The sequence below is a fragment of the Heptranchias perlo genome, chromosome 3 (assembly GCF_035084215.1).
Source record: "Heptranchias perlo isolate sHepPer1 chromosome 3, sHepPer1.hap1, whole genome shotgun sequence".
NCBI classification, from domain to species: Eukaryota; Metazoa; Chordata; class Chondrichthyes; order Hexanchiformes; family Hexanchidae; genus Heptranchias; species Heptranchias perlo.
The window spans coordinates 47,402,379-47,428,544 of NC_090327.1; the positions used below are offsets into that span (position 1 = coordinate 47,402,379).

The 26,166-nt window shown below is 44.7% G+C and overlaps 1 protein-coding gene across 1 annotated transcript in view; it reads left to right on the plus strand.

The window, feature by feature from the left end:
• Window positions 1-13,886, plus strand: part of LOC137308149 (cyclic nucleotide-gated channel beta-3-like) — a 194,398-nt gene extending 180,512 nt beyond the window's left edge. The window contains 4 exon segments of the mRNA XM_067977037.1: window positions 3,761-3,959; window positions 6,989-7,080; window positions 7,230-7,348; window positions 13,806-13,886. Coding sequence (XP_067833138.1) covers window positions 3,761-3,959; window positions 6,989-7,080; window positions 7,230-7,348; window positions 13,806-13,886 — 491 coding nt within the window.
• Window positions 13,887-26,166: the final 12,280 nt, after the last annotated feature.

A 26,166-nucleotide genomic window follows, 5' to 3' on the forward strand; every position in this document is an offset into this window, starting at 1 on the left:
ACAATGCAGGTATAACTGGCTATTTGACATGAAGTGTGAGTGCAGTACTAGAGGGCACAAGTACAAAATTAACAAACCGCAGCAAAATGAGGTTCTAGAAGAATTCTTTTTTACACAAAACAGCAGGCACCTTAAACTGTACTGTGCCGATTACTCTTCCAAAAACAGAATTGCATGAATATCTACTTAGGAAAGAAACTGTCTTTTGGATAAGTATAGATAGAGATTCTCAAATATTCTATGGAAAATTATGGCTCCTGGGGTGCTGGGACCATGGAATATTATCTGTAAAACGCAACTGGACAGGTTTCAAAAATACATAAGTATAGATAGATATTGTAGCAAAAGCAAAATACTGTGGATGCTGGATCGATTTTATAGCTTTGTATGACTATCTTTAAGGGTCAGAAAGAAATCTTTGTTGAATTTCTCGTTTGGGTAGAGGTCACGACAGGGCAAATTGTACATGGTTCATGGAAGGAATGGGCTTGATGGGCTGAATTCTCTTTTTTAGTCCCATGCTATATAATGTTCTTATGATTAGTTGTAATCACAGGTTAGAAATCCTTCTGTTTTAATCTCAGTGCATTCTGTTTTGCTTAGTCTTTTTTATTGAATTAGGATTCAATAAAATTAGAGTTCATTTGATTATCTCTAAGGGAATATTTATTCAGAACTTCTATTAAATGAGAGGGAACAGATTGCATATAATCTGTAAAAGGATTGCATATACTCTGACCTTCTCTTGTACAATTCTTTCTTATGTTTTTATCATTATTGAATTTTCTTCTCAGTTTTTAGGTTCCTTTCGTGACATGTGCAGTTCCTCTGGTGTCTGCCTTTACCACTTGACACCATTTGGATTAATCCAAGGCTGCCTCTTTCCTTTATTAGCCAAGGCATAGAATAAAAGAGCAGGGAGGTTATGCTAGAACTGTATAAAACATTGGTCAGGCCACAGCTTGAGTACTGTGTATAGTTCTGGTCACCACATTACAGGAAAGATGTGATTGCACTAGAGAGGGCACAGAGGAGATTTACGAGGATGTTGTCAGGGCTGGAGAATTTTAGCTATGAGAAAAGATTGTATAAGCTGGGATTGTTTTCTTTGGAACAAAGAAGATTGAGGGGAAATTTAATTGAGGCATATAAAATTATGACGAGACTAGATAGAGTGGATAGGGAGGACTTATTTCCCTTAGCAGTGGGGTCAGTGACCAGGGGGCATAGATTTAAAGTAATTGGTAGAAGGATTTGAGGGGAGCTAAGGAGAAATTTTTTCACCAAGAGGGTGGTGAGGGCTGAAACCCACTGCCTGAAAGCGTGGTAGAGGCAGAAACCCTCATCACATTTAAAAAGTACTTGGATGTGCACTTGAAGTGCCCTAACCTACAAGGCTACGAACCAAGTGCAGGAAAGTGGGATTAAGCAGGATAGCTCTTTATCGGCCGGCATGGACACGATGGGCCGAATGGCCTCCTTCTGTGCCATAACTTTCTATGATTCTATGTTTCTATGATAAACAAAACTGGAGGGCCAGTTCTAATTGGTGCCTCATCCATATCTATTATTTCCCAATTTTAATGCACCGGACATGTACTTAACTGAAATAAAAATAGAAAATGCTGGAAAAGTTCAGCAGGTCAGGCTTGAATACCATAATTGATATATTTTATCTTGCATGGGTATGCAATCAAATATGATTCTGTATTTATTCAGATATATGCATTCTGTGTCAAGATAATTAAATTTTTGTGTGAGAAACAAACATCAAATAGAGTTCCAATTAAAACTCATACTTTGTTTCAATTATTTTTCCTTTTACTAATTAGATGTTTGAAACTCTCTTCATCCTAAGGTTTAAAGCTTAAAGCTTATTACAAATAAATGCAATCAGTGTCTGAAAACAGACCTCCTCTTTCCCATTCATTAAGATTGAGAAATAATAGATACAAAACAGACACTTCAGTCAATGTTGGTTCTCTAGTTTCTGATTAGATAACGCTAGATTAGCCCTAATAGTGCCAAACCTTATCACTTCAATGGGATACATAAGTATTCATTTCGTGTCAGCAAAAATAAATGAATGATGCAGCAGTTTATAAAATTAGTTGTGCACAGTATATGTGAATTTAGTTTGTATGTTAGTCAGTATTTAGCTAATTTAAATATATAGCAAATTAATATAGCTTTGTAATAAGCTACTGCTACTATTAATGAAACGTTAATGAAATGATAGGAATTAAACTGTTAATTTCAGTACAGGGCATATAAAATACAAACCAAGTTCCTGAAGGCAAATGGCCTACTAGTTTAAAACATGTTATAAATTAATATGCTTCTAACTGACTCCATCAAGCAGGAACCAGTAATTCAACTTGCTACTACTTGAGCCTTAAAATATACTTTTCATGCAGAGCTATAATTTAATAAGTGGTTTACAGTATTTTAAGTCCCAGAAGAAACAACATTTAAAGGGAATTGGTAAATCATTACAGTAAGGGTTTAAACAATCATTTGGATTTTCAATTAGATTAGGGAGACTTCAAACATTTTCAAAATTGTTCATAGACACCCTTTAACGTATATATTATTTTAGTAATAAAATTAAGAGGATTCATCGAGAAGACTTATTGGAGACTTGCTGAGATTGTAGACCAGGAAAAGTAGCTTTCCAGTAGGTTTGCTTGACTAATTTCCTCCCATGAAGAATCATTATACGGTCAACATTGTGATAGAAAATTAACTAATTGCAAATTCTGCAATTTGCAACGTAAAATTTCAACTCTCAAACTTAAAAAATAAAGTTAGACTCTGTGGATTTAGCCCAGTTAGTGACATCTGGAAAAATTGCTTTAGTTTCCTTAAAAGGATTTTGGCAGTGGGCTTTAAATGATATAAACTTAATAAAAGGAACTGCGAGAGCCTTCAGGGTTGCCAAAGATACTAACTAGTTTGCGTAGGATACCTTAAGAGCTGTGTTGGACAATGAGCAGAAAATGGACCACATCGCAGAAAAGGACCAAACTCTGGTGGAGAATAAAGCATTTTATTTGCTTATCTGCAGTAATATTTCAATTTATAAATAACTGACCCAAAGAGTGAATGTTGAGTCAGGCCAAAGCTCAAGACTATCTATATCGGCATGAACAAAGAATTTAAGTGTATAAGAATGTGTGTTTAGATCTCTTGCAGCAATACACACAGTTTGATAAAGCTAAAACCGAGAACAATTTTTTTTAAACTCTGGAAAAAACAGCATTGTTCGGAGGTAGCCTACTTCTGCACGCTGGGTATGGTGAAATTGTTAGCATGTTCTTTGTAAACATGTATTTACAACTTTGCTACATCTGGGGCAAAGAGGAAATATTTCCCTTCCCCATACATGCACTGAAGATCCAGCAACAGGATGTTCCAAGCTTTTTCCAGATCCCAGAGTTAGGGGATAAATTCCTCAGCGAGGTTTTATGTTGAACTATGAAACAGCCATCCAGATTCTGAGTTTATGCCATGGTTGAGAGCTTCCAGTTCATAGATCAGGAAAGGTGTTCTACCTTCACTGACAGAAGCAGTCACAAAACCTTTCAAAACAACAAGCCACAGAACAAGAGGAAAATACTCTGATCACATTAGAGGAGGAGCTTGAAAAATATATAATGGAGGGAATTTTCACTTTCGGCACAGGCAGGAACCTGGCAGTAGCAAATTGACCACTCATTATATACCCTACCCAATTTTTCTTTCCATTGATAACATCCAGGCTTGAGTGGTCAAGTAGCAGGTAATGACCATCTCGATCAAGAGAAGCCCAATCACCTCTTCTTCACTTTCAACAACACCATCATCAGAGAGACTCCCAACATCAACATCTTGAGGGCAACCATTGATCAGAAATTGAACTGGATCAGCCATATCTACACCATGGCTACAAAAGCATGGAGGAGGCTGGGTATTCTGAGGTAAGCAGCTCACCTCCTGACCTCTGAAAGCCTCTCCACCATCTATAAGCCTCAGTCAAGAGTATGATGGAAAACTCACCACTTGCCTGGATAAGTGCAGCCACACCACTCAAAAACCTCTACCACCTCGAAGGACAAGGGTAGCAGGCACATGGGAACAACACCACCTGCACGTTCCCCTCCAAGTCATACACCATCCCGACTTGGAAATATATCGCCGTTCTTTCATCGTCGCTGGGTCAAAATCCTGGAACTCCCTACCTAACAACACTGTAGGAGAACCTTCACCATACGGACTGCAGCGGTTCCAAGAAGGCGGTTCATCACCACCTTCTCAAGAGCAATTAGGGATGGGCAATAAATACTGGCCTCACCAGCGACGCCCACATCCCATGAACGAATAAAAGAAAAGCTCAACACCGTCTGGAACAGGACAGTTTGCTTGATTGGAGCCATTGTCACCAGGCTCAACATCCACTCCCTCCATCAGCAGCATACTGTCTGCAGCGTGTACTATCTACAGGATGCACTGCAATAACTCACCAAGGTTACTTCAACAGCAACTCCCACCCCTCTGAACCTTACCACCAAGAAGCACAACATCAGCATTGACATGGACACACCATCATCTCCAAGTCACACACTATCCTGACTTAGACATAGGTCATCAATCCTTCATCATTTTTGGGTCAATATCCTAAAATTCAGTTCCTAATACCATTGTGAGAGCACCATCCACCATCATCAGGGCTACAACAGTTCAAAGAGAATGACTCCTTTCCCATTTGGATGTTACAGGTTAATTTTCTTTCCTTTCAGCTCAAAGGTTCATACAGTATAAAGTACATTGTGAAGGAGTTCATCAAATTTTACTAGCAGAAGGAAATTAATTCTGTGTAATTTGGCCCAGATACTGTAGCAAAATAAATAATGACAAGTTATTAGCAGTTGCTATAGTTTACTGGACATGAACTGATGTAATGCATTGATTGTATACAGTCTCTGTTTTTGACTAAACCTTGAAAAGATAGATGACTGTCTCAGAGTCCACTGATGACACTGCCAGTCCATTTTCCATCACTTTCTGTTTTTTGTCAGTTACTGAGGGCAACTAGTGATTCTCTGTAAATATGGGCACAGACAGCACTGAAAGATTGTATTGATTTGATGTCAGAAAATACTTTTTTTTCCCTGGAGCAGCTGAATTATCTCTCGTTTATTTCTCTCATCTACTTCCAAAATGTCACTCAATTTGTCTTAAAGCTGCATGATGACATAATTTACTTCATTTACTTCTAAACTAATTCCCGAAATAATCTTAATGTGAAAATCAACCTTCAATTGTAGCTGAATATTGAGATGCACTAACTTGTTTTTGTTTACCTTTGGAGTTGACACTCACTCATGTGAGTGTGATTACTAGCTGACAAGCTGTCATACAAGCCTATAATCTAGATCATGATGTACGACTGACATCTCGGAAAGTTAAACAAAAAGCAAAAATTGAAACATTGCATTACCATATTTCTGCAACTAAAGAGAATCAGAGATTGATTTTTCTTAAGCTTGATGTATTTAAGAAATATTCTCAAAACTACAAGAAATGGTAGGGTCAGCTTCAACCAAACCGTTGTTTAACTATTGCTTTTGGGCCATCAGCATAAAATGCCACGGGTGGATCAATTATTAGCCTGGAAATTCTTCTGATGGTATGGGAATAGTGCAACCAGGAGTAGAAAATTGGGAACTTACTGCCTTTCCTGCAGAAATGCTTATATTGCTGCTGAGATTTCTGTGAGTCTTGGAGCCTTTAGAGACAGCAGCACTTTATTGTTTAATTTTCAGCACTATTGTCAAAGTTAGGATAACTGCCAGCAGCAACCCAGCATGTTAAATGAAACATTAGTCCCATCCCGTAATTTAAATTGCAATGTAGACTGCCACAGGTTATGACTGGTTTCTATCCTTACTTGTTTTATACTGATCAAAAACCATGGAGTTTGCTATTTTTCCCCGCTTCTGATTTCTTCCCTTGTTGTTCCTCTGTTGAAGATGGTGGCCTTTTCTGCATTTAGATCCACAGGCAGTGTGGGCCCTCTGGTAATTTGTCCAAGTGTCCATTTTCAATGTGTCTGCCTGGACAGTGAATGTCAGTGGGTCAGTAGACCAATCCTGACTTTCACATGCATGCATTTACCAGCAGTGACCAGGAGCAGAAACCCTGGCTGATATTTCTTTCTGGCTAGCCTGAGGCTGATCAGCTCAATCTAACATCCCCTCTATTCCCCTGGCTGAAATCACCTAACTTGGCACCTGGGACCTTCATGGTCTATATGGCTCAGTACTTCCCTATATAACATATCTACATATTAAGCCACCAGAGAGGCAGGGCTTGCCAGTTATTCTTAATCAGTTAAAAGTGGTTCAAATTGATAAGAAATTACCATAAAATATCAAATGTATACCATATCTTTAAAAACATAGTATTTTAATCAAGCAACTAATTGTTACTGTAACATGCAATTAAAAACTTACCTTTTACAGTTTCATTGCCCTTTTGCTTTAATTTCATGCATCAGTGCAGTGTGTCAATTTAGCGCAATCCAAGGAGATGAAAGACACATTTGGGTAGATTTTAACTTTCGGGCAGCCAACCAGCCGCCTGCCCGTGCTGGGAGCACAGAGGCCAGAGGGGGGGGAATTGCAGGGGGAGAGCCCTGGAGCCACTTATCTTTGTGGGGCCTCTTCCGCTGTACCGCTAATGAAACTGGTCGGAGCGGCAGTGTGCATGCTCCGCCCATTTGTCTCTCAAAATGGCATTGGGGTCCTATGGACCCCGATTGCATATTAAAAAGGCCTACCACCTGAAACAGAAGGGCGCTTCAGCCTAAGGTCGCCAACTCTGGTTGGAGGTATTCCTGGAGGTTTGATCTCATGACATTCTAACCACGTGACATCTGACCATGTGATGCCTGATCACATGACACCCGATCACATGACTTCGACAAATGTTCTTAAATTTATCTTAGAAAGGTTGGGTCCCCTATGGTTGAGTATTTTTGCTCGCAGTTTCGAGCCAGTAGCTGTGGCACGACAAGTTCCAAGAACCAGGAGACCACCTGTGAGCAGGCGACGAGGGGAAACGAAGGCTGGGGAAGAGGGGAAACTGAGGAACTCCCCCATTTCAGAGAACCCCCCACCCATTTCAAAGCCCCCCCCCACCCATCTCAAAGCCCCTCCTTGAATGCCGAGACTCCCAATTCCTGACAGTATACGAGCCGGTTGCGACTCTCTGCGGCAGTGATCTGGTGACGTCACCGAGCCGGAGACTTCTCGAACAGCAGCTGATGACGTCATGGAGCCAGGGTGGAGGGTGGCGCACTGCTGCGGTAAATTTAAATCGCTGATTTCTTGGGCTGCTGGAGGCAGCGCTCCGGGAGAAACCCCCAATTCCAGGAAACTCCCGGTCATTCAGGGAGGGTTGGAAACCCTACTTCGGCCACCCAGCAGCAGGCCCCTTTAAAAATGGCGGCACCTGAATCATCGACGTTAGTGGGGCGATAGGTCCACCGAGCTTATTTTGAGGCCATCAGCGCATCATTAATACCGATTTAGCTAAGTTAAACTCAGCCCCACTTTGTAATACAAGTGAGCAATTTAAGTTAATACGTTTGTAATTTGACAAACAGGGTTAATTTCCATTTATATTAACTTTTATATTATACTGCAAAATTGTAGCTGAGTTCAGCAAAAATATTCCACAGCCCAGTCATTGAACATTTTACTCTACTTTACTGTGTTAACTTTACAGTATTTTAAGTGAAAGCAGATTTTGTACAACACAGAAATTTCTGAACAAAGTTTTCTGTTTTAAGCCTGCAATTGTAATTAGTGTGAGACTCAATTGCAGTTTACAGCCCCAATATCACCAACAGGTCAAGTCCATTTTCTGTCTTGATTGAACATGTTTCGTCTCCCAGATCCATGCCCGTCTCCAACACTGACACGGTCGACCAAACCATCCTCCTCCATTGTCCAGTTCATTTGGACCATGTGATTCCATTCGTATACGATCATAATCAGAGCATTTCCAGTAATGGCGTCTCTTCCCATCCTTGCAACGTTACCCCCAGAACCCCTCCAAGGATCTGTCCTTGGCCCCCTCTTCTTCCTCATCTACACGTTGCCCTTCATCCACAGACATGACACCCAGCTGTACCTCTCCACCACCTCTCCATCCCCCACTGTCTCTGTGTCAAACTGCTTGTCAGACATCCAGTCTTAGATGAGCTGCAGTTTCCTCCAGCTAAATACCGCTAAAGCCAAAGCCCTTGTCGTTAGCCTCCGCCACAAAATTCATACCCTTGCCACTAATTCCAGTGCCCTTCCCGGCCATTGTCTCAGGCTGAACCAGACTGTTCACATCCTCAGAATCCTATTTGACTCTGAGCTGCTCTTCCAACCCTAAAACCTCTCCATCACAAAGACATTCTACTTCCACCTCTATACCATCACTCACCTCCACCCCTACCTCAACCCATCTGCTGCTGCAACCCTCATCCATGCCTTTGCCACCTCCTGAATCTATTCTTCCAATGCTCCTTTGGCCAGTGACCCATCCTCCAGCCTCTATAAACTTCACCTCATCCAAAACTCTGCTGCCTCTATCCCATCCTGCTTGTATATCACCCCTGTATTTATTGATCTACATCGGCTCTCAGTCCCCCAATGCCTCAAATTTAAAATTCTCATCCTTGTGTTTAAAGCCCTTCCTGGCCTCGCCCCTCCCTGTCTCTGTAACCTTCTCCAGGCCTACAACCACACCCACTTGCCAAACTCTCAATTTCACTGACTCTTTTAGTCATCACTCCTAATATATCGTTCTTTGGCTGAGCTTCTATTTTTATTACACCACTCTGAAGTGCTTTGAGATGTTTTTCTACATTAAAGACATTGGGCTCGATGTTACCGGGGCTGCGGGTTCGCGGCGGGGGGGGGGCGACTGGGCGCGTGGGTAAAGCGCCCGGCGAAATCAGTCTGCCCCGCGCGCGATCGCAGCCTAAATGGATCCACTTACCTGTTCTTCCGGGTTCCCCACTGCTGAGCTGTGCGTCAGGCGGACTGTGCATGCGCAGTAAGGTCTGTCAGCTGGAGGAGCTCTATTTAAAGGGGCAGTCCTCCACTGACTGATGCTGCAACAAATAGGAAAAAATACAGCATGGAGCAGCCCAGGGGGAAGGCTGCTCCCAGGTTAATGATGCCTCACTCCAGGTATCATTAGATGGGGTGAGGAGGAGGGGGGAGGACAGAGATCTTCCGCCCGGCGGGCGGGAGGAAGCGGCCTGCCTCTGCCACCAAGAAGGCTTGGCTCGAGGTGGCAGAGGAGGTCACTTGCACCACCAACATATCACGCACCTGCAGCAACTCGCCAAGGCTTCTTCGACAGCACCTCCCAAACCCGCGACCTCTACCACCTAGAAGGACAAGGGCAGCAGGCGCATGGGAACAACACCACCTGCACGTTCCCCTCCAAGTCACACACCATCCCGACTTGGAAATATATCGCCGTTCCTTCATTGTCGCTGGGTCAAAATCCTGGAACTCCCTTCCTAACAGCACTGTGGGAGAACCGTCACCACACGGACTACAGCGGTTCAAGAAGGCGGCTCACCACCACCTTCTCGAGGGCAATTAGGGATGGGCAATAAATGCCGGCCTTGCCAGCGACGCCCACATCCCATGAACGAATAAAAAAAAAATACAGTGCAGGAGGCGCTGCAATGACCTAAGTAGGTCAGCCGAAGTGAGTACACTTACTCATTCCCCTACACTCCGTCTGCCACATCACCGCCCCCACCCCACATCTCCTTCTGCACTGCCAACACTACTCTGTCACATCACCCCTCACACCCACTCAAACCTCATCCTCATCTTACCTGCACTTACTCACCTCGCCAGTACTCATCCCGCCACTACCACTCAACCCAATCCTCATACAATCTCATGGCTCTATCTCATACTCACCGTCTCATGCATCTCTTTCACGGTCAGCCTCACTCAACCTGCCACTACCTGTGCTGCAGCCACAGGGCATGCATCACATATGTGCAGTAGGAAGCGTAAGCAAACGTGTCGTGAGCATGAAGGGGATGCACAAGGGTGTTTGAGGGTTTGTCATGGTTTTTACTTATATTTAATTTCTGACCAACTCACATCACATATTATATTGTCACCACTACAGCCACGTCTTTGCGAATCTTGTCTGGTTTGTGCAATAATGCCCTTTCTTGAGGATCACAATGAAGACCCACACCTGATGCCACCCATTGTGTCACTGCAGAGTGGGTGTAGGTGTATTTGCAGGGCTGTTTTGTGCAGATGACTGAGAGATATCGGCGATGTGCCCGGTGGCATTCTGGATGGATGTGGAGGAGAAGATGTTGAGGGCAGTGGTGACTTTGACAGCGACAGGTAAGAAGATGGTGCTCGGGCCAGCCGGGAGCAGCTCGGCATGAAGGAGGCTGCAGATGTCCACGACTACATGTCGAGTGACTCTGAGCCTCCGTGTGTACTGCTGCTCAGAGAGGTCCAGGAAGCTGAGCCTCGGTCTGTGAACCCTGTGGCGAGGGTAGTGCCCTCTGCGAAGCATCTCGCTCTGTGGTTGCCCTCCCTCCTGCTGTGCAGGTGGATGTGTCACAGCACTGTGTTGTGGAGCTCCACATGTCAGAGGTGGACGGCGTGGCCGGCGAGGCTGGTGATGCTGTTCGCCCTCCGAGGAGGTCATGACTTCAGCTACGGCGGCCCCCATCCGGAAGATGTACATCTGAGGGGGTCCGCAAGGTAGGTACATGTGTCTGGACCCCGGGGTAAGTGTGCAAGTTTGTGAATTTGATTGTTAGGAGGAAGGTGGTGGAGGCCAAACTTTGTCCAAAGTGACAGAGTGGCCTCCTGCAATGAGTGAGGGTCTCCCCCGCACCCCCCCCCACCTGTCAAATGGACCTTTGCAGCTGCCACAGGCTGATGGCTGCAACACGTCCATTTGAACTGGGAGTGTTTCCCCCAGTACGGGAAACAGTCCCAGTTGTTTCTAAAATCCCACCCCTCCTGAAATATTCCCTTAATCAGGTCTGCTAACGACCTGAAATAGCAGAATAAATACCTTAAGCGGCACCCCGCCGGCTTTAATTGCCTGCGGGAGCCCCACATGCGGGGGCTGCGCGCGCCGTCGGTGCGTCTGTGGGGAACCCGGAAGTGGGCGGGTTGGAGCCGGGCTCCCGACCCGCTCCAGGATTCCCCGATTTTCGGAGCCCCCCTGCCAGGAATGCACCCGATAGCGGGTGCTAAAATAGAGTCCATTATATCAGTTCAAGTTGTTCTTGTCGGGACAATCCTAGCCATTATCAAACCAATTGATTTTTGGGGATATTACACGAGCATCACAGAGAGCTGAAACACTGACTGCTACGCTCAGGAAGCAAGTGGTTGGTAATATGAAGTTTGCTGCTGATACCAAATTAGTGAGCATGGCAAACTTTGAGAAAGAATCCACGTGATCTCAGCTCCACCTATTCCAATTTTTGGCATCATCACTTGCAAATACCTATATAAAGACATTCCTCTCCCAATTACAGACACATGACTGTCTCATGTACACTCTGACTGAAAGATACTTCCTCCCACTATTAACCCTAAAACAACACCCGATCACACTCAACTGATCTGCAAGTCTTATCTTACAGTATTCCTGCCTTTAATTCCAGCTACAAGTTAAACTACTTCTCATATTAACCAATGCTCAACAGGAAACTTTGATTGCAAAGACTTCCATAATTAAGACCATTTAACTCATTAGCCTGCCTTCCCAATCATAAACCAGACAAATTGGTGTTTCTATCCTGTTTGGACCATAATCATTTTCTGAAGGAATTACAATAACATCAGAGCACAAATAATTTTGTAAAAGGGAGACACTTAGGCCCTGAAAATCTGCATGCCACAATCCCAGCAGTTATACGGGGATCGAGTCTGCCAATGCCTTCCAGCTCTGCCAGAGTTGGTGGGGTCAGTGGGAGGGTATCTAATTATCATGGGACCAGTGGACACCCACAACACTACTGGCACATCTCCAGTGCCTGCCTGCCCGGTGCTGGGCTGCCATCGGAGGCTCCCCCTTGAAGACCCCCATGGAGTCTCTGCTCAGACCCCTGTGTAAGTGAATCGATTAGGAATTTTCTAGAAGCAAACTTTGTTCCTTAATTTCAGGGGTCCACACTATTTTCCTTTCCTGGACAGCCCTGGTGAGGCTCACTTGTGCCCTTTTTGAAGCCGGTACACCTCATCTCTCTTCGCATACCAACTCGCAATCTTTCACCAGGTGCCTTCTGGACCAAGAAGTGGGAAAGTCCAGAGTAGAGAATCCTGACCCCTAGTTTTGTCCCTTTGGTGTCATTTTCCTCATAAGCAACAGGCAGAAGTTCCATTCTTTGGATGGCTGACAGGAAACTCCCAGAGTCAGTGGGGACCCAGTGTATCTGTATCCCTATCCGTTTCCGGAACATTCCGCCAAGCTTCCGCTAGAGGTACGGCAGATATCCAGCGGAACTCATGAAGTACATTTTAAAAAGTTTGTTTCACAACTGAACTGAGTTGAATTATTCAATCAGCTCAGTTTTCCTTCCCAAACATATATCCATTCCAATTCCAAACAATTGTTCATTAAAATTGAATTAATTGAACCAACAGTAAGCAAATTTAGGAGTAAGAGGACATTGACTTTCATCCAACTAATTACTGGAAGTAATATGATGGTGGTTTAGTACTTCTGCACTTAATTCATTCTGCAACTGCAATGTGTCCTTGAAATGTATAAAATTGTATCTAAAGTAGAGAAATGCTACAAGATTCAGCATCTGTTTTGTAAATCAGGACAAATATCCCTGTCAAACAACAATGAACACAAGGGCAGCAAATTTTACTCAAGCTCTCTTAGGGCTGACAAATAATATTCATGGCCTCTTCTGCATGTCCATCTGAGAGACAAGTACAGAGAGTTTCAAAGTCACAAGTCACTCAAACTACAGCAAATACAGAATGTTGGGAAAGCTGTCATGAAACTCCGAATCAGCAAACACTACACCATAGAAATGCACATGCAAATAAAAACGAGGAAAATATACAGGATTTTTCAGTTGGATGGAATTAAATGATGATTACTTTCTAATTTCTGTAGGCAGTATATAGTGATTTTGCTGTACTGTAAAGTAGCAAAGCAACTAATTTGTGCAATATCATAGAGATCCTGAGAGTGGGAATATCTGCACTATAAACCATTTCTCTGACTGTAGGCAGTTAGGTTAATGACGCTGGTCAGCATGCAAGCCCAATAGAAAACCATAATCATGAAATTATGAAATATGTATTTTCTTTCACAGGTTATATGCCTCTGTGAAGTTCCCTTGTAGACATCTCCCCTTAAGACTAAATTACCAAAGTTCTCCAGTCTTTCCTTATCACTCGGTTTATAACACTAGAGGGCCAATTTTATCTACTGGTGGAGAACGGGCTGGCAGCAGGGGGAGTGTGCTCATTGCCTACCCACAACTGGCAGCAGGAAAGCCGAAGGTTTCCTTGAGGGGCAGAGAGGTGCACTCCTGCACCTTCTGGCCCACAATGTGTGCTCTAAAAACCACTAACCCGCTGATGCTGGCAGCTCGCGCCTCCATTTCGATGCCAGGGTTCCCGAGTCCTGGGAAACCCGGCCGGCAGCTGTTAAATTTAAATCAGGCTCCCAATTGCACTGTGGGAGCCTGATTTAAATATGATAATGAAGTGTTCCACCTCTCCAAGATGGGACACAAGCATAGCGTGTCTGCCGCCATAAAAATGGTGGCAGACACGTACGCAGCAGCTTGGGGACGCGTGCCATGAATTTTCATATTTTACCACCCCCCTCCCCTCGCCCGACCCTCTCCTGCCCGTTGTGGGGGGTTAATATCGAGGCCTTAATGTCCCTCAGGGCAACCAGTGATGGGCAATAAATATTTGCCTTGTCAATATTGCCCAAGTACAAATAAAAAAATGTATTTATCTGAATGACAGAGCTAGAAAAGCATTAAGTATTAATATGTGTCACAACCAGTCAAGTTATTAGTTGTTGCTTCAAAATCAGGGTTAGGAATAGTATTATTACAAAATTCAGCTACAGCCTCTGCATCAAAAGCCTTGACAAAAGCACAAATGCAAAAGAGACGCTGACAATTGTTTTTGGATTTCAAAGATTCCACCAGTTCACCTATGTTAAGGATTGTAAAATTGTTTACAATTGTCAACCCCAGTCCATCACCGGCATCTCCACATCATGACTACCATCGACACCACAAACTGCCGGCTCACTGTGGAAAGGATATCCAAGAAGATCGCGCATTTAGACACAGACATCAAGTTTTTACAGAGCTGCAAGAAAGCAGACAAGATCCCGAAAGGACTCCAGATCACGAACCCACTCAGGTCCACATACAACTCGGATTACGCTGAGAGACTCTGCCGCCGTACCTCTCGCACACTCCGCAACCATCTCATACACCAACTCTACAGCAGACGCCACAACCTCGAAACCAAGATAGAGTCCATACTCTCAACCTGTACTCAGGACACAGCAGACCAGCTACGTTATACCGCCAAACAGACGAGGCAACGGAACTACGCTGCCTACATGAAAACCAAGAGCAGGAAGCTTGAGAAACTCGGCATCACCACCAGCATCGACCAAGCTTCCCCTGGTACCACGGTTGCAACCACAGGGAAGTCTATTGTCAATTTTTCCGACCACACCCTTCAACCAGACGAAATCGAAGTTCTCAGCCGAGGGCTCAATTTCTGCCCCACTACCAAAATGGACCCCACTAGTCTCGCGGCGGACACAGAGGAATTCATCAGGAGAATGAGGCTCCGGGAATTCTACCACAAACCCCAAGATTTCAGCAGCGAACCCAATGAGACAATCGACGATCCGGAACAGCAGACAGAGGGATCCGCGGTACAGCAACCGAAGAGGAAAGAGTCAAACTGGACTCCTCCGGAGGGTCGCTGCCCTCAGCTGGACATGTATGCTTAAGCTGTCAGGAAATGCGTCAATGCCAGATTCATCAGCCGCACTCAGAAGACAGTCCAGAATGTCACCCGAGCACAACGCAACGCCATCAACGCTCTCAAGACCAACCGCAACATCGTCATCAAACCAGCGGACAAAGGAGGAGCCATAGTCATACAGAACAGAACGGACTATTGCAAAGAAGCATACCGACAACTGGACAACCAGGAACACTACAGACGGTTACCCGCAGATCCAACCAAAGAACACACCCACCAGCTCAACAAACTGATCAAGACCTTCGATCCAGACCTTCAAAACATCCTACGCACTCTCATCCCACGTACTCCCCGCGTGGGAGACTTCTACTGCCTCCCAAAGATACACAAAGCCAACACACCCGGACGTCCTATCGTATCAGGCAACGGAACCCTGTGTGAGAACCTCTCTGGATACATCGAGGGCATCCTGAAACCCATCGTACAGGGAACCCCCAGCTTCTGTCGCGACACTACAGACTTCCTACAAAAACTCAGTACCCACGGACCAGTTGAACCAGGAACACTTCTCACCACGATGGACGTCTCGGCACTATACACCAGTATCCCCCACGATGATGGCATCGCTGCGACAGCATCAATACTCAACACCAACAACAGCCAATCTCCGGACGCCATCCTACAACTCATCCGCTTCATCCTGGAAAACAATGTCTTCACCTTCGATAACCAGTTCTTTACCCAAACACACAGAACAGCCACGGGGACCAAATTCGCACCCCAATACGCCAACATTTTCATGCACAAGTTCGAGCAGGACTTCTTCACTGCACAAGACCTCCAACCAACACTATACACCAGATACATCAACGACATTTTCTTTCTATGGACCCACGGCAAGGAATCACTAAAGAGACTACACGATAACATCAACAAGTTCCATCCCACCATCAAGCTCACCATGGACTACTCCTCAGAATCAGTTTCTTTCTTGGACACACGAATCTCCATCAAAGACGGGCACCTCAGCACCTCACTCTACCGCAAGCCCACGGACAACCTCACGATGCTCCACTTTTCCAGCTTCCACCCTAACCACGTCAAAGAGGCCATCCCCTATGGACAGGCCCTGCGAATACACAGGGTCTGCTCAGACGAGGAGGAACGCGATGGACACCTACAGACGCTGAAAGACGCCCTAGTAAGAACGGGTTATGACGCTCGACTCATCGATCGACAGTTCCGACGGGCCACAGCAAAAAATCGCATAGACCTCCTCAGGAGACTAACACGGGACGCAACCAACAGAGTACCCTTTGTCGTCCAGTACTTCCCCGGAGTGGAGAAACTACGCCATGTTCTCCGCAGCCTTCAACATGTCATCAATGACGACGAACACCTCGCTATGGCCATCCCCACACCTCCACTACTCACCTTTAAACAGCCACCCAACCTCAAACAGACCATCGTTCGCAGCAAATTACCTAGCTTTCAAGAGAACAGCGTCCACGACACCACACAACCCTGCCACGGTAACCTCTGCAAGACATGCCAGATCATCGACACAGATACCACCATCACACGAGAGGACACCACCCACCAGGTGCATGGTTCATACTCCTGTGACTCGGCCAACGTTGTCTACCTCATACGTTGCAGGAAAGGATGCCCCAGAGCATGGTACATTGGCGAGACCATGCAGACGCTGCGACAATGGATGAACGGACACCGCGCAACAATTGCCAAACAGGAGGGTTCCCTCCCAGTCGGGGAACACTTCAGCAGTCATGGACATTCATCCACCGACCTTCGGGTAAGCGTACTCCAAGGCGGCCTTCGAGACACACGACAACGCAAAATCGTCGAGCAGAAATTGATAGCCAAGTTCCGCACCCATGAGGACGGCCTCAACCGGGATCTTGGGTTCATGTCACGCTACACGTTACCCCACCAGCGAACAAATGTTATCTGTTTTTAATATAACGGGTCAGTTGCTGTCTTTTCTATGTTTCTACCTCTCTGTCTCTGTTTTTTTTTGTTTGTTGTTTTTTTTTTGGTGATTTGTATATTCTGTGAGACCTGGCAGGTAACACCTGTCTGTCTGCACACTGATTGCCTTGGCAACGGGCAGTTGAAAAAACTGTCTGTACTCACCAAGCATTGTTCTGTGAATTATAAATGCGATTTCATTTCGAGGATTTCATTTTCACATCGTTCACCTGACGAAGGAGGTAGCCTCCGAAAGCTTGTGAATTTAAAATAAAATTGCTGGACTATAACTTGGTGTTGTAAAATTGTTTACAATATGTTAAGGAAAGCAAAGTAACCATTAACACCACAAATAAATGTTAATGTAATTGCAACTCTATCATCTTAAATCATAGATTTTTTAAATGGGGTCTCCCAACTCTAGGGGATCTATAAGGAGTCAGGGTCATCTGATGAGGTCATCAGCTTTTATTGACTTACTAGCACATTATTTCTTTTTAACAGCTGATCATAAGAACACACAAGCCGGGCCTCATTAACATCTCACTAGCCAGCTGTTCCCACAAAACGAGCGTAAAGAGGCAGCCAGCTGGATGCCAAAGGGCATTCAGGTAAGTCATGGTATTAGCTAGCTAGCTTTAGGTAAGTTCATTCAATAACTGTAAGATAATACAAGCAAAGTGTCACCTATTACATAGAGTTACATAAAGTCTACAGCACAGAAACAGACCATTTGGCCCAACTGGTCTATGCCGGCGTTTATGCTCCACTTGCGCCTCCTCCCACCCCTCTCCACCTAACCCTATCAGCATATCCTTCTAAAAGTTCAATCCTCCAAATAAGGTTAAATACTTAAAAATCAAGATAACCTGATTCAGGGAGATAAGGTCTGTTGAGTATACAGCTCTTGAGCTCAAATTTCCGGGTCGAAAGTCCCATCACAATTCGCCACTTTTTATACTTTTCTGAGCTACAAATCACTAATCTAAATGCCCTTATAAGGCATGCAACTGCCTCTATAAACTACAAGAAAAAAATATATAAAATCAATGGGTAAAATTATATTATTGATTGACATAGGTGAGATGACCTCATCTCATAATGCTGTTTCCCACGTTCTCAACTTCCCTATCTCTCTCATGCCAGGGTGTGTTATTTCTCTGGGTAAAGATGGCTCCGAGACCTTCCTTCTAATGAATGGAGTCTTTCTCTCTCTCTGAAGTTTTGGTACAGAGGGAACATTTCTACCTGTCTGTGTACTAAAAGTGGTAACCCTTTCTTACCCATGTCCCCAACGGCAGCGGTGGGGGGAGCGTTCAGCAGGTCACGTGTATCAGAAGGGTGGTAGAGCCTGGAGCAGTAGGTGCCCAGGCTTTCAATGTGGAGTCCGAAGGAGCACTCCTGGCTCCCCTGGGCCCTGCAAAGAAGAGTTTTTTAACTCACCTTTTGGGGCCTCTGCTGGGCGTCCAGCAGGTTTCACTGGTTGGAACAGCCATGGCAGTTACTCCGGCCACTGGGCCGTTAAAGTTGCCCTGGGGTTCTATCTGATATCACCTCAACCGCCTGGCATTAAAATCGTCATGGAGCATTATCACAGCGGCAAAAAGAGCCACTCAATTTTAACTCCGATTCCGCCTGGCTCCCGCCAGATGGAGAGAGTTAACCCCCTCCCTCCCCTTTGGACTCACGAGCATGGAAACTAATGGAAGGTAGGAGGCAAAGATAAAAGGGATCAGTGCTGGGAACCCAACTTTTCACTGTTTATGTAAATATCCTGGATTTTGAAATAAAGTGGTGAGTATCTAAGAACTGCACTGTGTACAGTTTTGGTCTCCTTATCTAAGGAAGGATATGCTTGCCTTAGAGGCAGTGCAATGAAGGTTCACTAGATTAATTCCTGGGATGAGAAGGTTGTCCTATGAGGAGAGATTGGGTAGAATACGCCTATACAAGAATGAGAGTTGATCTCATTGAAACATATAAGATTCTGAGGGGTCTGGTCAGGGCAGATGTTGAGAGGTTGTTTCCCCTGGCTGGAAAGTCCAGATCATGGCTGATCTGGTTGACGTCACAATCAGATCAGCCATGATCTTATCAAATAGCAGAGCAGGCTCGAAGGGCTCTTAATTCGTATTCATATTCGTATTAGAACTAGGAGGCATAGTCGCAGGATAAGGGGTCGGCCATTTAAGACTGAGATGAGGAGGAAGTTCTTCACTCAGAGGGTTGTGAATCTTTGGAATTCTCTACCCCAGAGGGCTGTGGGTGCTGAGTCGTTGGGCTCGATTTTAAACGTAAATTCAGGTGCGTTGGGGGCGGGGGGCTGCGAAAATTGCAGAAATGCAGAGCGGGTTCAGAAGCCGGCTCCAAGCCGCCAACTTCTGAGTTCCCCACGGACGCACCTGTGTGCACGCGGGCGTCCCAAATTCAGAAGTTCCGCCGGCAATTAAAGCTGGCGGGATGATAGTTAAAGAGCCAAATGTACCTCATTGAGATACTTAAGGCACTTTACTTGTGACATATTAGGTGGTTAGAACGATTTTCAACTCACCTGGATGGATTTCCCACGGCTTTTGATTCATGCCTGGTGAAACCAGGCGTGAAGGGCCGGATCAGGCAAAAAGAAACAAAAGAAATTATATAAAAAAGCATTGCATGAAGTTAAAACATAAAATGAACCTACCTTTCCACCCTGCTCCGATGTCCGATGTCTCCCTTTCCGATCTCCCCCTCTTCTCCCCCCTGATGTCCCCCCCGATCTCCTCCTCTTCACTCTACCCTGATGTCTCATCGATCTCCTGCTTCACCCCCCAATCTCCCCCTCTTTACCCCCCCCGATGTCCCCCCAATCTCCCCCTCTTCACCCCCCGATCTTCCCCTCTCCCCCCACTGATCGCCAACTCTTCCCCCCCCCACCCCCCGATCTTCCGTTCCAGCGTTGGATGACATTTCACTTTCTCTCTTTCTCTCCCCTCACCTCGCGTTGCAGTTCCTGTCGGCGACCAGCCTGTCAATCAGGCTGGCTGCCGGGCGCGAAACCCGGAAAGAACTTTAATCACCATCAATTACGTTGCGATCATGTTGGCAACGGTAAGTTTTTTTTATTCGGGTTTGCCACGTGCACATTCACCCCCCCCACCCCCCACTGCCAACCCGCCACCATTTCAAAATTGAGTCCATTGAGTATATTCAAGGCTGAGATTGATAGATTTTTGGACTCTAGGAGAATCAAAGGATATGGGGATCGGGCAGGAAAGCGGAGTTGAGGTTGAAGATCAGCCATGATCTGATTGAATGGTGGTGCAGGTTCGAGGGGCCGTATGGCCTGCTCCTATTTCTTATGTTCTTATAATTGAAAATGATACTTAGCTATGAGGTATAGTGAACTGTGAAGAAGAGACCAGAAAATTACAAAAAGGCTTAGACAGATTAAATGAGTGGGTGGAGCAATGGTAGATGCTGTTTAACACAATAAAATGAGGACACAAGAATGACGGATGGGAGTACAATCTAAATGAGGAAGATGAGGGGAAGATAGATGATCAAAGGGATTTAGGGTCCAGATACATAGCTCATTAAAAGCTAGCTCGCAGCTGCACACAGTGATCAAAAAGCCTAATAGAATTCTAAGTTTCATAATAAGAGATATAGAATATAAAAGTTAAGAAGTGCTGCTGAAATTTAACAAGAACCGATCAGACATCATTTGGAATATTGCGTTCAGTTTTAGGTGCTCACCTTAGGAAGAATATTTATAACCTTGGAGAAAGCCCAGCGAAGATTCACCAGGGTGATGAAACACTGAGTTATAATGAGAGACATGTAAGTTTAGGTTATGTTTCCTGGAGATGAGATTAAGAGATGATTTAACTGAGGCGTTAAAAATAATCAAGAGAATTGTCAGGATAGATAGGGAACGATTCTTCTCTGGAGTATGGGATCCAGAAGAAGGTGACATAATCTTAGAATTTGAACTACGTTGGTTAAAAATGAATCCAAGGAAAACTTCTTCACTTTGGGTTGTGAGAATGTGAAACATCCTGCTCCAGAAGGCCACAGGTGCATAATTGAGTAGTTTTTATGACAACAACAAATTGCATTTATATAGCACCTTTAACATAGAAGAACTCCCAAGACACTACAGGGAGGTATAATCGGACAAAAATGGACACAGAAGGAAAATAGATACTTGCCTAGGAAGTAAGGCTATTAAGGGATTTAGAGAAAAGGCAGGGAATTGGAATTAAAAAGATAGAACTTGTAAGAACACTGGGATCGATACCCTGACAAGAATATTTATCAAAGGCATCAGATGAATCCTTAATACCTTCACTTTAATTTCTCATCAAGGCACCACTTGGGGTTTACGACCCAGTCTATGCCTAGGAGTTAATTATGCTTAAATTTGGCTCATCAAACTGTTTTACATCAACCAGTTCAGATTATATTAGCATTTAGACTACTGACCTCCCATCAGGATCCAGACAAACTACTGAATGAATGAATTAACCCTTTCTTGACAACTGTCAATGAAGAATTCAGACAACAGTCATAAACTAACAATTGTGTATTAACCTTAGAATCATAATTAGCAGCACAAATATTAAGTATACAAATATTTAGTAGATAATATGAATTGACAAAATAAATAACAAGAGGCTACAAAGGCAGTTCAGTTATGTCATTGTAATTAGGCATTAGCTGCTTGCTGATCAAAAATTTCCAGCTGAGATTGATATAAATTGGTGGGATTTATTCAAGATTATACCCTTTAGATTGCTGAAAAGTTAACAGCATTCAGTAGCCACTTTATTAAATAGATTAAAGTCTATATGCTTATAGTTACCAATATTTCCAGAATTTATATAACCTTGTCCTTATGAGCTGACATGAATGAACTGATTGCCTTTCCTTCCTCTGGGAGGATGATATTAATCTTCTGAGATATCAGAGTGATGAACTTCCATCTGCAGAGGTTCTATCCATTCTTCCTGGATTCTCTGTTCCTGGGTGAATTCACTGTCTGCGCTGATAGCTGTATTTGGACTAGTTGACTTAAATCTCACCTCCCTGATCTCAGGAAAACATGTACATCTGAGTGACACACTTATATCTGGCTGGTATAAGCATACAATCTTAATTTCTGCAACCTTTCTCTCACTCTGTCAGGGATGCCCTTTCCATTTTACTGAGACACCAGCGTGAGAGCAGCAGCGGGAGCAGAGAGCCCAGAGTGGAGATAAAGAGGAGGGGCGGCAGCGAGAGGCCCCAGACCAGCACGAGAGCAGAGAGCCCAGAGCCCAGAGCAGGGATAATAAGGAGAGGCGGCGGCAAGAGGCCCCAGACCAGGAAGGAAATAGCAGAGGCTCTCCAATTCTCCCTGGATACAGACATGGTGCTGGAGGATTGGAGGACTGCTAAAGTTGTACCATTGTTTAAAAAGGGAGCGAGGGATAGACCAAGTAATTACAGGCCAGTTAGTCTAACCTCGGTGGTGGGCAAATTATTGGAATCAATTCTGAGGGACAGGATAAATTGTCATTTAGAAAGGCATGGGTTAATCAAGGACATGGATTTGTTAAGGGAAGGTCATGTCTGAGTAACTTGATCGAAATTTTTGAGGCAGTAACAAGAAGGGTCGATGAGGGTAACGCTTTTGATGTAGTCTACATGGATTTTAGCAAGGCTTTTGACAAGGTCCCTCATGCAGACTGGTCAAAAAAGTAAAAGCCCATGGGATCCAAGGGAAAGTGGCAAGTTGGATCCAAAATTGGCTCAATAGCAGGAAGCAAAGGGTAATGGCTGACGGGTGTTTTTGCGACTGGAAGGCTGTTTCCAGTGGTTCCGCAAGGCTCAGTACTAGGTCCCTTGCATTTTGTGGTATATATTAATGATTTGGACTTGAAATGTGAGGGGCTTGATCAAGAAGTTTGCAGATGATACAAAAATTGGCCATGTGGTTGATAGTGAGGAGGAAAGCTGTAGACTGCAGGAAGATATCAATGGTAAGGTGGACAGTAAAATGGCAAATGGAATTCAATCCAGAGAAGTGTGAGGTAATGCATTTGGGGAGGGCAAACAAGGCAAGGGAATAGACAATAAATGGGAGGATACTGAGAGGTGTAGAGGAACAAAGGGACCTTGGAGTGCATGTCCACAGATCTCTGAAGGTAGCAGGGCAGGTAGGTAAAGTGGTCAAAAAGGCATACGGGATACTTTCCTTTATTAGCCGAGGTATAGAATATAAGAGCAGGGAGGTTATGCTAGAACTGTATAAAACATTAGTTAGTCCACAGCTTCAGTACTGCGTACAGTTCTGGTCACCACATTACAGGAAGTAATGGCACTAGAGAGGATACAGAGGAGATTTACATGGATGTTGCCAGGACTGGAGAATTTTAGCTATGAGGAAAGATTGGATAGGCTGGGGTTGTTTTCTTCGGAACAGAAAAGCCTGAGGGGTGATTTAATTGAGGTATATAAAATTATGAAAGGCCTCAGAGAGGTCAATAACCAAGGGGTATGGATTTAAAGTGATTGGTAGAAGGATTAGAGGGGAGCTCAGGAGAATTTTTTTCACCTAGAGGGTGATGGGGGTCTGGAACTCACTGCCTGAAAGAGCGGTAGAGGCAGAAACCCTCAACACTTTTAAAAAGTACTTGGATGTGCACCTGAAGCGCCGTAACCTACAGGGCTATGGACCAAGTGCTGGAAAGTGGGATTAGGCTGGGTGGCTCATTTTCGGCCGGCGTGGACTCGATGGACCAAATGGCCTCCTTCTGTGCCGTAAATCTTCTATGATTCTATGAGGAGCAGCAGCGAGAGGCAGACAAAGCAAAAACAAAAAAAAACACCTAAAGTAACATCAGCACGAGGAAAGGAGCTGATTGGTGAGTGTTTTTTTTAAGTCTTTACTTTATTTCTGGTAAGTTTAATTAGTCTAATAAATCGAATGCACATCTTATGCCATGTGGGAAGTTCAGGATGCTTCCCGTGTCCTGGATAACCACAGGTGCAGGAAGTGTCGTCAGCTGGAGGAGCTCGAGCTCTGGGTTTCGGAGCTTGAGCAGTAGCTGGTGTCACTGCAGTGTATCTGCAAGGCTGAGAGCTACGTGGATAGCACGTTTCAGGAGGTGGTCACCCCGCAGCTTATGAGAGTGCAGGCAGAGAGGGACTGGGTGACCACCAGATAGACAAGGAGGACCAGGCAGGTAGTGCAGGAGTCCCCTGAGGGCATCTCACTCTCTAATCAGTATTCAGTGAATACTGGTGAGGGCAATGGTTCCTCTGGGGAGGGCAGCCAGAGCCAAGTCCATGGCACCATGGGTGGCTCAGCTGTACTGGGAGGGAGGAAGAAGATCAGGAGAACAATAGTGATCGGGGATTCAATAGTTAGGGGAACAGACAGGCGTTTCTGCGACCGCAGTTGTGATTCCAGGATAGCACGCTGCCTCCTTGGTGCCAGGGTCAAGGATATCACTGAGCGGCTGCAGAACATTCTGAAGGGGGAGGGTGATCAGCCAGAGGTCATGGTCCATATTGGTATCAACAACATAGGTAGAAAGAGGGATGAGGTCCTGCAGGCAGATTTTAAGGAGCTAGGAAAGAAATTAATGAGCAGGACCTCAAAGGTAGCAATCTCTGGATTACTCCCAGTGCCAAGTGTTAGAGAGTATAGAAATAGAATAGAACAAATGAATGCATGGCTGGAGAGATGATGCAGGAGGGAGGGCTTTAGATTCCTGGGGCATTGGGACCGGGTCTGGGGGACATGGGACCTGTACAGGCTGGACGGGTTGCACCTCAACAGGGCCGGGACCAATATTCTCACAGGGAGGTTTGCTAGTGCTATTGGGGAGGGTTTAAACTAGCTTGGCAGGGGGATGGGAACCTGAGTGTAGATTCAGAAGGGAGAGAAGCAGAGCTGGAAAAGGAAGAGAAAAAATTAGTAAGTGAGTTTGGAAGGCAGAGGTGCAAAAACAATAGGGCAGTAATAGTAGGGGATTTCAACTACCCTAATGTTAACTGGGATAAAAGCAGTGCAAAAGGTATAGAGGGCGCAGAATTCTTAAATTGCATTCAGAACTTTTTAAGCCAGTACTTAGCAAGCCCAACAAGACAGGGGGCAGTTCTGGACTTAGTTTTAGGGAATGAAGCTGGGCAGGTGGAAGGAGTATCAGTGGGAAAGCATTTTGCTGGTAGTGATCATAATTCAGTTAGATTTAGCATAGTTATGGAAAAGGACAAAGATAGAATTGGAGTAAAAGTTCTCAATTGGGGAAAGGCCAATTTTACTAAGCTAAGAAGTGATTTAGCAAAAGTGGACTGGAAACAGGTACTTGAAGGTAAATATATCAGAGCAATGGGAGGCATTCAAGGGGTAGATAGAGGGTTCAGAACAAACATGTCCCTACAAAGAAAAAGGGTGGGACTGTCACATCAAGAGCCCCCTGGATGACAAGGAGCATACAGGGTAGGACCTTAGCTCCGCCCCGATCAATGAAGAAAGATTGACTATTAACATCATCCAAAATGAGGCAGGAGTTGCTCAGAAAAAAATAATTAATGACATCGTAGAATTACCAAATTCAAATAGTGGGCATAAAAGTTGACTGTTTTGGCCTGTTAAATGTCCAAGTATAAAATCGGTCAACGCAACAGAAATTCTCAGCAGAAAGAAATTCTAATAAGTAATGAAACACCATGACAAATTCTGTGAGCAAATCTGTCCTTATGGCATGCCAGAGATTACTTGGTCAAGCACCTATTTGAGTTACTTGAGCCACACGGTCATCAGTCACACAAAATCTGTAATACCAAGGCATGAAATTTGAGATGAAATAAAATCAGGTGCTAAAGTGAAGAATTTAAAATCTTTGCAGAGTAGTAAGGGTTTAAGCATACAGCTGTGTCACCAAGAAATTCACAAACTGATGAGCTAGCAGAGTAATACTATAGGGATTAATACCGACTTGGAAAAGCCAAGCTGGCTTGAAGTGAGCCATACCTCAGTATATTAGAGTGGTGTGACACTGGAGACTGTGACTTACAGATTCAAATACTGATGTGAAGGTGGATATGCTAACCTACACAGGTCAGCTGCTGTTACTAAACTTATGTAAAAGGGCAT